The 13,540-nt window shown below is 35.3% G+C and overlaps 1 protein-coding gene across 2 annotated transcripts in view; it reads left to right on the top strand.

The window, feature by feature from the left end:
* The window catches only part of LOC101895533 (inositol-pentakisphosphate 2-kinase), a 31,153-nt gene extending 22,897 nt beyond the window's left edge, over nt 1–8,256 (top strand). Inside the window, exons 8-10 of one of the 2 annotated variants that reach the window (XM_011292379.3) lie at nt 2,856–3,438; nt 7,645–7,862; nt 7,941–8,256. In XM_011292379.3, coding sequence (XP_011290681.1) covers nt 2,856–3,438; nt 7,645–7,862; nt 7,941–8,091 — 952 coding nt within the window. In that variant the 3' untranslated portion in view covers nt 8,092–8,256. The remainder of the gene's footprint in view (nt 1–2,855; nt 3,439–7,644; nt 7,863–7,940) is intronic. The other variant, XM_020035214.2, reaches the window with a different exon arrangement.
* Nucleotides 8,257–13,540: the final 5,284 nt, after the last annotated feature.

Here is a 13,540-nt window from a genome sequence, read left to right on the forward strand (position 1 = left end):
ATCGGTAGAGGGTATCCTAAAAGTAAAACACCTCCTATTTGCATTCTGTGAATATAAAATTTCCTACTTCTATAAAAAACGACCAAATTGCAGATTTTAAGTAGAATTTGGTCTTATACATATATTAGATTTAAAAACGAGATTATAAGGAGTCTCTACAGATATCAGATGCTATAGTTTGACGATCTTTTATTGATGAATAAGCGTTTAAAAGTCTTCCAACATATGTTCTTTGAAAATAAGAATTTTTAAAAGAAGGCAATCAAGAGGTTTTTTCCTAGAAAGAATATTTTTAAATAAAAAAATATTTTTTAAATAAATAAAGGGTCCTAAAAATAAAATAACCTGAATTTTGGCACATCCCACTAAATTCAGTTTAGAAGCAAGTACATCAATTTTAGAACTTATTGAAAGTCTTCGGTTCAGATATAGCTATAGCTCCAGGATGAGAAAAAAAACTGCAACCAACTTCAGACTACAGTCATTTCTAAGCCACTCGTCCGATAGCTGTTAAAATTATTCCAGTGATAGCTCATTATATTGTTTACAATCGTACAAAAGCATTTTGGTGAGTTTTTTCCAGAAAAAAAGTTTTTCGTAATGGAATTCAAGCTTCATTCAAGATTTCTTTATATTTACCTGGAAAACCACAAGTGACTATCGTTAGAGCTCTCCAGCATTTAAATGTGAATAAATCTTTTACGTCTCGTACCATCGCTCGTTGCCGTTATACTGGTAGCGTAGCCCAACGTCAAGGAAGTGGACGGAAGAAAACAGCAACATTAGCAGAAATGGTTCGAGAAGTAAAGAAGCGAATTGATCGAAACCCGCGTCGCAGTGGCCAAAAAATGGCTCTTGAGCTGAATATATCGCAATATTCCATTTGGCTACTGAGCTCGGGGTACATCTATTGAAAGTCCAAAAAGTGCAAAAACTTACACCGCAGCAGAAAGATAATAGACTCAAAAGAGCTAAAGAGCTGCTTCGCTTGGTCGAAAGTGGTGAACTGCCGAATTTCGTTTTCTCCGTCTCCGATGAGAAAACAATCGTTGTCCAGCAGTTTTTAAACAAACAAAATGATCGTGTTTACTTGCCAAAGAAGTCAGCTGAAAATGTGCACCTTCGGTTGGCCACAAGACACCAGAACTCAAGCGTCGGCCATGGTGATGTTGTGGGCCTTCATAACAGCCGATGTTCGCTCTCCGCTCGCAGTTTAACTATTTTACTTGGCATAGAGGTCAGCTGAAAATGTGCACCTTCTGTTGGCCACCAGAACTCAAGCGCCATCCATGGTAATGGTGTGGGCCAACATAACAGCCGATGGTCGCTCTCCACTCGTATTAAACGACCGTGGCATCAGAATAAATGCGGAATATTATCTAGAATACATTTTGGATAATGTATTAAAGCCTTGGGCACGCAAAAATTTTGGCCGCAGACCTTGGACATTCCAACAGAACTCATTGGACATTCCTCACTACATTTCCAGCGCACAATGGCCACCAAAATCTCCGGATACCAATCCGTTGGACTATTGTGTCTGGAGTATTTTGGAAAGCAAGGTTGGCACTAAAAAATACCAAAGAGTCGATCACCTCAAGCAAGCGCTTCGCCGGGAGGATGGGCCAAAATACCGCAGAGCAACATTCGAGCAGAGCAGCGTGTGATGGTTTTATTGGCCATTTGATGGCCATAATTCGTGCCAAAGGTGACCAATTCGAACAAATCTAAACTTATTCTAAAATTTGATGCTATTTCCGACATTTTTTGCTTTCATTCAATAAAAATTAAAAAAAAAAAATGTAAAAATTATGCCGTCTGACTTTGTTGCAGATTTTTTTATCTCGCCCTGTATATCTTTATCCAATTTCAGTTTTATTGTTCAACAAAAGGGTTAAAATCAGCCCAAAATAATTGCATTTTAGCAATTCCTTCTAAATTCATCCTAGAAAGAAGTATCTCAAATCTGGCGAAAATCGGTTCAGATATAGCTATAGCTTCCATACATATTTTTTATCCGATTTGGTGTTAAAGTCCCTCACATGCGTAATATGCACTCCACAGCAATATTCTTTGGTACCAGAAAACAGATACAGCTCCGAAATAAGTGTTTAAAATGTTTGTCAAGATCGGTTCAGATTTGGATATAGCTCCCATATATATCTTTATCCGATTTCAGGGTTTTTGTGCACCAAATTGCTAATATCGACCTAAATGAATTAAATTTTAGCATTTCCGAAGAAAATCAGTCTAAAAGCAAGCGCTTCAAATTGGGGTGAAAATCGGCTCAGATATAGCTGTGGAGAAGCCTTCACAAGTCTTCTTTGCAGGGGAAATCTTTAAAATGTCTTCTACATACAAAGGACCCTAAGAATGAACAAAAAAAAAGCCCCACAGAGGTCTCCTGCAGATGTAGTACCTTAAAGATGTCTTCTATCTTCTCTAGAGAGAAGATAGATTATCAGAAAAAGTTATCTATAGCTCCCATACATATGCTTCATCCGATTTGGTGTTAAAGTCCCTCACATGTGTAATATGAATTCCACAACAATGATACTTGATACTGGACGTCAGATACAGCTCGAAAATATCCCTGCCAAATTTTATCGAGATCGGTCAGATTTTTATATTGCGTCGATGTGCATCTTCATCCGACTTTAGGGTTATTGCTCACCATATGTCAATATCTGCCCAAATTGAATAGATTTTTTCATATTCAACCGAATTTTACCATTTGGAGAAAGTCGTTCCGTTATATCTATTGCTCCAATAAATATTTTTTTAAAAATCCTTATCGAAGTCAGCCAATTTGACCTTTTTAGCCATCTTAACCGGATCTCTTTTTTTTGCTACAGCCAACAACTCCAAATAATAAAGCAATTGATGGTGATATGCCTTCTTCGAGACTACACCCCCTTGCAACAAGCACCAACTGCATTCCATGCAAATCTGCCAACTGCTGACGACGACGATCTGGCTTATGACGCCAATGCATCTAGGCAAAGCGATGCCCAAATGACTGCCATGGAATTGTCACATGACGATGATGGTAAACCACAGACCAGTGAGACGACGCCTTGCAAAAAGCTAAAAACAATCAAAGCGGAAACCGGACCGGAATCGGATGTTGCCAAAGTTAACACAACTTTCATTAAAGCTAACACCACCACCAGAATCAGCACTAAGTCAAATTCTGAAATGGCAGCAGGCATCACCATGACAACAACAACAACTATCACACCAACTACTACAACACAATTCAATGATGCAAAGAAATCTTCTTTAGCATACAAGGCTAGTGATTCTCGGCCCCATTGTCCCACTTCCGTTGGCGCTGATGTCTCTGTTAAGCCAAAGGAGAAGAATATACCGGAAATGTTGAGCTTACCAAAAAATTGTGTTTTGGAAAAAATTTTGAATTTACAGTTGTTGGCCAAGGTGAGTAAAGCTGTAATTTTTTATTCCTAACACCAGCCCACCTACATATAGATGTATAAATCCACACACACACACTCATTGCAAAGTGGTTTTTACTTTTACACAGCCAGGATATGGGATTTGAAGAACAATGAAAGGAAAGTGAAAACTAGATTTTTGAAAGAGGATGTATGCTATGGGTTTTGGGGGGATAGACCTTGGAAAAAACAGAAATCTTCCTAAAGATGAGTGGACAAACCAACGTATTGTAACATCATTTCCGAATTTCTTTTTAAATCTTAGTTAAAGGAAACCAGGAAGTTGCGACAAAAAATCCATGATGGAAATTTAAAGGGAAAAAAGGTGGTTTAGGATAAAATTTGGTTACTCCATGGTCAAGAGATTTGGTTGATTTGGGCGTTATATCATGTCGCCATAGATATGAGACCATGAACAAGTGTCCTACATACGAATAGCAGTTATTTTTATAAAAGTCAGGTCTGGTCTGGTCAGAAGACGTTCTTGGGGTTTCTTAAAGATAGAATACCTGAAAAAGCTCTTCCACAGCTTTTTCTGGTCGTATATACATATAAGACTTTTAACAGTTATATTGTAGATAGAGGACGTTTCACAGGTCTCCTGCAGATTGTATATGGATAGAAGGCCTTTAACGACTCTTCTCTAGGTAGATAAGACATTAAACAGAAGAGTACCTTCAATAGATGTTTTATAGAATGAAAAATTTAAACAACTCTTCTGTAAGATAAGGACCTACGACAGCTCTTCCATAGACAAAGACTTTAATCGCTCTTTTCTAAAAAAGAAAATTTTAAGAATTTCTCTAAAAAAAGAAAAGAAGACCTTTAACGGCTTTTCTTTAGAAAGAATATCTCTAGTGGCGAAGTAAGACTTTTAGTAACGCTTTTGGAATAAAAAAAATCTTTGACAGATCTTTTAAAGAGATGAGGCCTTTAACAATTCGATTGTAGAGTGAAGATCGGTAATAGCTCTTATACAGGAGATGACCTTTAAAGATCTTTTATAGACAGAAGGCCACTAACGTTGAGAGAAGTTAGCAATGAAGAAAATACTCTTCTATAAAGAAAATACTCTAAACCGTTCTTCTGTGGGAAGAAGACCGTTAACAAATTTGCTATTTAACAATTCTTCTAAAGAAAGAAACCCCTTTATAATTCTTCCATATGCAAAAAACCTTAGCGTCTTTTAATGAGATAAAGTCTGTTCTACTATGGAGATAATACTTTTAACAGGAATTTATAAAGAGAAGGCCTACTATAGCTTCTGTATAGAGACAAGACATCTTTTATAGAAATTAATTATTTGCTCAGCTCTTCTATAGAGAGAATACTTAACAGTTCTTCTATAGAGAGGCCTTTGACAGCTTTTCTATGGATAGAGAAGACTTTCAGAAGCGCTTTTGTAGAAATGCGGTTTTTATCAGGTTTTTACAGAGAGAAAGCATTGATAGCTTGAACGTCACCCCAGATAAGACATTTAACAGATCTCTGTAGAGAAGACTTGTAACAATTTTTCTACGGAGATAACTTTAACAAATCCTCTGTACGCAGAAAACCTTAAACGCTCTTCTATAGACGGAGAAGACTTTTAATAGCTCCTCTAAAAATATTAGACTTTTAGAACCCTTATATAGGGGGGAAGATCTCTTACAGCTGCAATGTAGAGAAAATACCTTCAAATTAACTTTAATAGGGAGATACCTTCAATAGCTTTCCTTTGGAAAGAAAAGACTTTTAGAACCCTTATATAGGGGGGGATATCTCTTACAGCTTCGTTATAGAGAAAATACCTTTAATAGAGAGGTATCTTCAATAGCTTTCCTTTAGAAAGAAAGGAACTTTAAACCACTTTTATGGACTAAAGACCCAAAATGGTACTCCTATAGAGAAAATTGTACTCCTTGTATAGACAAACTGTTACACAGGGGGGTAGAATTCCAGAAGCTCTCCTATAGAGATAACATGTTTAGCAGTTTTTCTATGGAACGATCATCTCAATTATGAAGAGAGCCAGCACTGCCGTAAAGAGAGAAACCCATTTTCAGTTCTTCTATAAAGAAGTCCTTCTTTAAAAACTGTCTAAGGTTCTGTAAAGGCCGTCCTTGGATCATCTGCGGATATAATCTTCGTTTCTATAGATACAACATATTCAGATGGGTAGACAACAATGTTTATAAGCAGATTTGCTCTATTTTACTCGCAAGTGGCAGTACTCGAAGATTACGATTTTAACAAATTGCTTCTCTCTCATCATTTGTTTGCGCTCACGAGTGATTCTATTTGAAAAATAAGAGAGAGAGAGAGTCAAAAAGTTCAAAATAGAGATTTTTTTAATCTAATATATAATTTTATTAAAAAACAAGTTACAAACCAGTAAGTTCTGCCGGGCCGAACTTTGAATATCCTCCACCATTTGGAACGAATTTGGCAATTCTCGAAAACAATAAAATCCGTTAAAATCTTAAAAACACCGAATGTATCTGTTCTATACGACGACGTGAACCTGCATGGGTAACATTTGTCATAAGCCACTACAATATTCAGATGTCGATAAAATCAAAATACCGAATATCGGGATAGGGAGGTTATACGAAGACGTGACAATTTTCTGTCTTAGGCTGTAGTATCCATTACGAAATTCAAATACCAAGTTTAAAACAAATCTGGTGAAAAATGTCCCTAAAATCATTAAAATACCGAATTTCGGGGGGTACCTTCATATGTAGGTTGTACGAAGACGTGGACCTGCATAGACATTTATCTGTCGTAGGCTGTAGTAACCATTACGAACTTCAAATAACAAAACTGAAACAATTCCGGTAAATAATGTCGCTTAAATCACAAAAATACCGAAAATAGGGAGTTACCATTATATGGTGTCCATACCAAAACGTGGATCTACATGGCCCATTTTCAATACCAAAAGTCCTGCAGATATAATATACATTTGAGTAAAATTTTATCTTACTTATCTTATCAATATATTTAATTCGTTCGGAAGCTAGAGTGATTTCCAGAGACGGACAGACGGATAGACAGACGGACATCGCTAAATCGACATAGAATTTAACGCCGATCAAGAATATATTTACTTTGTGGGGTCTAAAGTGTGTATTTCGAGTTGTTACAAACGGAATGACAAACTTAATATACCCTCCATACTATGATGGAGGATATAAAAACAGAATTGAAAAACTATGATAACCCTCGGCAAGAATAGAATTTTCTCGATTTCGAGACAATGCAAAACATACTCGCCCGTATTCGAGTGTTATAGAAAAATAGAATATACCTGATTTATTTTTTTCTACTCTCTCGAGTTCGAGTTTCAAACCAAACTCGAATCAAAGGGAATATTTTGGAGCTCTGGGTATAAAGTGGAATTTCAATATGTCTTTCATAGTTATTATGCCCTCAGCGTTTCTTGTACACACTAAAGATCTATGTTTAGAAAAATCTCTATATAAAACATTTTTTCGGTTGATTTTTTCGAGGAGAAAAAAAAACATTGCTCTCTGCAACAGAGAGTAATAAGAAGTTAAGCCAATGGGGGAATACTCAACAGGGTCTTCTTTGTCCGCCTGTTCCATTGACTGTGGTTTCGGTAGATAGTAACAATTGATAAGAAAGAATTTTTATAATTCATTAGATTTTATTTAAATTGAATATTTGGCAAGCATGAATTATTAAAAATTTTAAAATGGCCATAACTCCTTAAATATTGAGTTTTCGGTGTTTTTAGCTATTATTTGTGATCAGTTATTTAGGCATGAATTATTAACAATTTTAAAATGGCCATAACTCCTTAAATATTGAGTTTTCGGTGTTTTTTGCTATTATTTGTGATCACTAATCTATACACGAATTATTTAATATTTTAAAATGGCCATAACTCACTAATCTATACACGAATTATTTAATATTTTAAAATGGCCATAACTCCTTAAATATCTGTAGTCAGCTTCTGTAGATCCGCTGTGATAAGAACTTCGTTTGATCTTTATATAGAGAGAAGATCTGCCGGAGTTGTTGTGTGAATGTAGGACTTTCTAGCATTTTTAAACGGCTAAATAAATTCAATCCCTAAAAGTTCAGCAATTCACTTTTTTGTGTCTTAAATACTTGATGTGCTTTCACTTTCATTTTTCATTAATATTTTCATTTTACCTTTTTCCATTATTTTCCACAGAAACATTTTCCCCACATGTTCAAGGAAAACTATCAAAAGAAGAAAGGCAAATCCTATGACATTTTATCAACACTACTCCAGAAATACAAATGTGGCCCCACAAAATTGGAAATTTCCCAACTGAGTGCCGAGGAACAATACCTGCTGGCTGCCACTGCCTTGGATTGTTCCATAATGATAACATTTCGGCAAATATCAAACCAAGTCATGGCCAACTGGTAGGAAAACAATTTTGACTTTAAATATGTGTTAATGAATATAAGAAAAACTTTGTTCATTTTTTCACTTTTCTTCAGCAGCTTATGCACAAATCCCCATATGATCTGCATAGAAGGCCAACACTTTATTACGAAAATCACTTTATTGGATTTGGATCCTAAGCCGGATACACATTTTGCCAAATATGTTAAACAAACCCATGAAATTATGCAGTCCATCCATTCATGATGGTTGAGTGCTCTTTTGGAGAGAATAAAAAACAACAACATTTACTATTTTAAGAAACAACATGTTTTTGCTAATACTTTAAGACTCAATTTACATAGTCATTATGAAATGGAATGAATGAATAAAAAGAAGGAAAAACAATGGAACATATACAATTAAACAAAATATTTTTGAAAAGAATTAAAAATATAATTCTATGGAAGAATTCAAATCAAGAATGCAAAATTGAAGCCAATGCTCAACAATCAACACAAAACACACATATGAAGGTAAGTTCTTAATTTTAATTTTTATATTTCAGGAATTTTTAAATCTTGTGAATTTGACTATAAGTTTTAAATTGATATAAAGTGGTCCCTGAAATATAAGTCTGGCAATTAATTCAGGACATACATAAAGAATAATTTCAGAAACTCTATTACACCCCCAGTCATATGACTAGAGAGGGTGGATAAAAAAACTGCAAAAAAGTCAAAGGCGAAAAATTTTACATTTTTTTTTTAATTTTATTGAATGAAAACAAAAAATGTCGGAAATAGTATCACATTTAAAAATAAGTTTAGATTTGTTCGAAATGGTCATCTTTGGTACGAAATATGACCTTCAAACGGCCAATGAAACCGCCACACGCGGCCCCAATGGTGCTCTGCGGAATTTGGCACACTCCCGGCGAAGCGCTCGCTTGAGGTGATCGACACTTTGGTATTTGTTAGTGCCAACCTTGCTTTCCAAAATACTCCGGACACAATAGTCCAACGGATTGGTATCCGGAGATTTTGGCAGCCATTGTGCGCTGGAAATGAGGCGAGGAACCTCATTTTGTAACCATTCTTGGGTGGAGTGCTGAGTGCGATGGTGCTGAGTTGGTGTTGTTGGAATGTCCAAGGTCTGCGGCCAAAATGTTTGCGTTCCCAAGCCTTTAATTCACCATACGGAATATTTTCGTAATTCGGCATTTATTCTGATGCCACTGTCGATGAACCCGAGCGGAGAGCGACCATCGGCTGTTATGGCGGCCCACACCATCACTATGGCCGGCGCTTGAGTTCTAGTGGCCAATTTCAGCTGACCTCTTTGGTAAGTAAACACGATCATTGTGTTTGTTTACAACCTGCTGGACAACGAATGTTTGCTCATCGGAGAAAACCAAATTGGGCAGTTCTCCACTTTCGGCCAAGCGAAGCAACTCTTTAGCTCTTTTGAGTCTATTTTCTTTCTGCTGCGGTGTATGTTCTTGCACTTTTTGGAATTTCAAAGTCTTTACCGCGAGCTCATTTTTCAATATTTGCCGAATGGAATATTGCGATTTGTTCAGCCCACGATCCATTTTTCGACCACTGCGACGCGGGTTTCTTTGATCAAGTCGTCTTTTTACTTTTCGCACCATTTCTGCTGATGTTGTTGTTTTCTTCCGTCCACTTCCTTGACATTGGGCTACGCTACCATTATCACGGTAACGACCGATGGTACGAGACACAAAAGATTTATTCACATTTAAATGCTGGAGTGCTCAAACGATAGCCACTTGTGGTTTTCCAGCCAAATATAAAGAAATCATACTATCACGCTTCAATTCCATCACGAATAACCAAAATGCTTTTGTACTCTTGTAAACAATATAATAAGCTGTCACTGGAATAATTTTTACAGATGTCGAACGAGTGGCTTAGAAATGACAGCAGTCTGAAGTTGGTTGCAGTTTTTTCAGCTCACCTAAATAAAAATCAGACAATAAATTCAAGACATTACCTAAAGGATAATTTCAGAACCTTTAGAGAAAGTATATATCATTTGATACGGCCAAATGGTGTCTTATAGAAATAACGATTTAAAACCCAACGTCTCTTTAAACCAAACCCGTTTCAGGACATTTGTGGTCGATCTGGCGATGTCCGTCCGTCTGGCTGGCTGGTGCGCACTATAACTCTCGAAGGGAGTATCCGATTTGGTCTAAACTTGATGCATCGAAATATTATTATAATACTTAGATCGGGTTCGGAGGTGGGCAATATCGGTCTACTCCTTCTGGTACCTCCCCCACAAAAGGTCAGAATTTTCAAAAAAAAAAAAATATTTTACTGCATAGAAAGGAGAAAGTATAATCCGATTGTGGTCCAACTTTTCAAATCCTAATATTTACTACAGTGCTAGGTCAGATGCGAAAATGGACAATATCGGTCAACCCTTATAAAATGTGATGTAAGGTCCGATTGCCTTAAAATTTCAAACATCTCAGTAATTTTATTAACCCATGGTCTGACATTAAGGTGAAATACATCGGTTCACTCCCTCTGGTACCTCCCCCAAAAAAGATCGAAATTTAAAACATATATATTTCTTCTGCACAGAAAGAGAAACAATAATCCTATGTTGTTCCATTTTTGCAATTCCTAATATTTGCGTCAGTTCTAGGTCAGGTGCAAAAATGGATAATATCCATGAAGTGTCTCCTCCACAAATGGTCGAAATTTTGAATAATTGTAACTCTTATAAAATGTGATGTAAGAGTCCGATTGTCTTAAAATTGCACACATCCCAACATTTTTATAAACCCAAGATCTGGTGTGAAGATGAAATATATCAGTCCAATTCCCCAAAAAGGGTCAACAGTTTCTATATACATGAACTTCATAAAACGCGAAATTTACATCCAATTCCAATTTACACACAAGATCTGTTGTATATATGATAGATATCGGATCATTCCTTCTGGTACCTCCCCCACAAAGGTCAAGATTATATAATCCGAAATAAGCATCTGACTCACTTCTTATTCCACATATCCCATTATTTTTACGCCACAAAGGGTCAAAATTTTGAATATCCATGAAGTTCATAAAATTAAAATTAACATGCAATTCCATTCAGACTTTTCAAATATAAATATTTCCATCAGCACAAGATCTGTTGTAAAGATGGTAGAAATCGAACCATTTCTTCTGGTACCTCCCCCACAAAGGGTCAAGGTTTTGAATATCCATGAAGCTCATAAAACGCGAAATTAACATCCGATTCTATTCAGACATGGTACAAATCGATGTTTCCAGGAATACAAGATTTTTTATAAAGATGGTCGAGATCGGACCATTTCTTCCGGTACCTCTCCCACAAAGGGTTCAAGAAATTTCAAAAATAAAACTCTCAAAGAAAGCGAGATCATCCAACTCTCTTCAAATTTCACACAGACACACACACATTTTTGCTAACACGAGATCTGCGCTGAAGATAATATATATTTGCGCACAACTTGTAGTATCTCACCTACAATGGGTAACAATTTTCAATACTTTTATCTGTCATAACTTGTGAATCATGTCAGCAATTTATGACTCCGAATAAAATTGAATATAAATCTTCGATTTTTTGTAAAATCCATACCAATATTTTCTTTATCTGTATTAGACGGAGTATGAAAATGGACTATTAGACTATATCTGGAACCTTACGCGCATTTTGACATTTTCTAAAAATTATCACATATTTCAAGGAAGTCCAAACCTGGCCCCGTCACAATATTTTTATCATATTAATTTAGATCCGATACGAAATGGATAATATTGGGCCATTCCTTCGGAACCTACTCCATAAAAATTCAAACATTTGAATAATCATAACAGACGTCGAAATATATTTAAATAATCGAACATTGGCTGAGGGTACACATCTGTCGGCAAAACTGACTGGTACTTTTTAATTTTTTATTTGTTTTTCAAATATTTAATTTCTTATTTATTTATTTGTTTATTTTATTTAAGTGTTTTCTTTATCCACTTATTTATACTTACTTAATTATATGTTTATTTACTTGTTTTTCAATTTATTGTTTTACTTATTACTTAAATATTTGTCTATTTACTTATTTATTTTCTATTTATTCATTAAATTATTTATTTATAACCCCATAAATTAATATTTCAATGCTACATAGACATTTTTTCGTAAAATAGCAATCTCAATTTATTCTTTCTAATTCTTTAATTTTTTTATATTTTACTTTTCTATCATTTGCTTGCAATGAAAGCCAAAATGCTTTTGTGAATATTTGTTTCTTTTTTTGTTGTCGATTTTTGATCTAAAACATCAAATGCAGTAGAAGAATTTAGATATTTTATTTCAAACATTCCCAAAGGTCATCATCATCATCATTCGAAGCAGCATTGGGTTTGAAATCATTGCAAGAAATGAATAAAAAACGCATATTGGAATTTTCATTTGAGTGAATGTGTATAGAAATAACAAAACAACAACAACAACAAACACCCAATAGATTTTTATATATAGAGATATAGATAGATATTTATTTATATTTATTTTTCTGTGTCGGCTTGCCCCTTGACAAATTCATATCAGCTTTACGAATGAATTCATTTAAATTGTAGTCAAGCCTTCGCCGTTGACCATTGGTCTGTGTGGATATTAAGGCGGGTCAATGTATTGGATTATTAGAAAAAAAAAAAAAATAGGAAAGTAATTGCAAAATATTTTATATATTTATATACTATAAAATGGGGTTAATATAAGTCAATATTTTTGAATACTATCCAATTCGAGTAGGCAGTGAAACTATGGTCCTATGGTTTAATTCGTGGATGACCTATACACCGACAGAAGACCCAGTGAAAGTCTTTTATTTATGGAAGATGAATTTTCAGAATTATAGGCGGGTTTTTTCTATACAAACTAACAAAACCTACAAAATGGCCTTCTATGAATGGAATTCATGTAGAAAAGTTTCTATCTTTTGAAGATCTGCCTAGATCTAAGACTTTTATATTTAGATAGCCTGCGAAAGGTATTTTATTTATAAAAGACCCACAGAAGACCCATCAGTGGCAGATTTATAAAATCTTCTCTATCTGGGGAAGACTTACAGAAAGTCCTCTAAAAATGGAAATTCTACAGAAATCTTCTAATTGCCTGAAGAAGATATTCAAATTTTAGAAATCATACGAAAGGTCTTTTGCGTTAGGAAAAACGAGGTAGGTTTCATATTCATAATAGACCTGAAAATTGTCTTCAATGTTATTTTTTAAGCATGACAGGTCTAAAGTGCCCACTAAGATCCTACAGGAACTATTCTATCCATAGAAGGCCTATCGACGTTGTCCTATTTTTGGAAGTCTTCTTTGGAGGTCTTCTATGAAAGGTATTCTTTCTACGGAAGACGTACAGAAGGGCTTTTTACTATGGGAGACCTATCTACATCGTTCCATTATAGAGGACCTGCAAAATTGTGCTCTCAATACAATATCAGCAGAAGGTGTTCTGTGTTTGGAAGTTCTCTTTCTTCTACGATAGACATCGAAAAGGGTTTCTCCCATGGAATATCTTCTATCTACAACGACTCTATAGAAAAATCTTCTCTCAAAGAAAGAAGGGATCTGGTCACTGAATAGCCTACATAAATCTATAGCGTATAGTATCTATGGAAGTCCTGTTGAAGGTTTGT

This window comes from Musca domestica, unplaced genomic scaffold (assembly GCF_030504385.1).
Source record: "Musca domestica strain aabys unplaced genomic scaffold, Musca_domestica.polishedcontigs.V.1.1 8, whole genome shotgun sequence".
NCBI lineage: Eukaryota > Metazoa > Arthropoda > Insecta > Diptera > Muscidae > Musca > Musca domestica.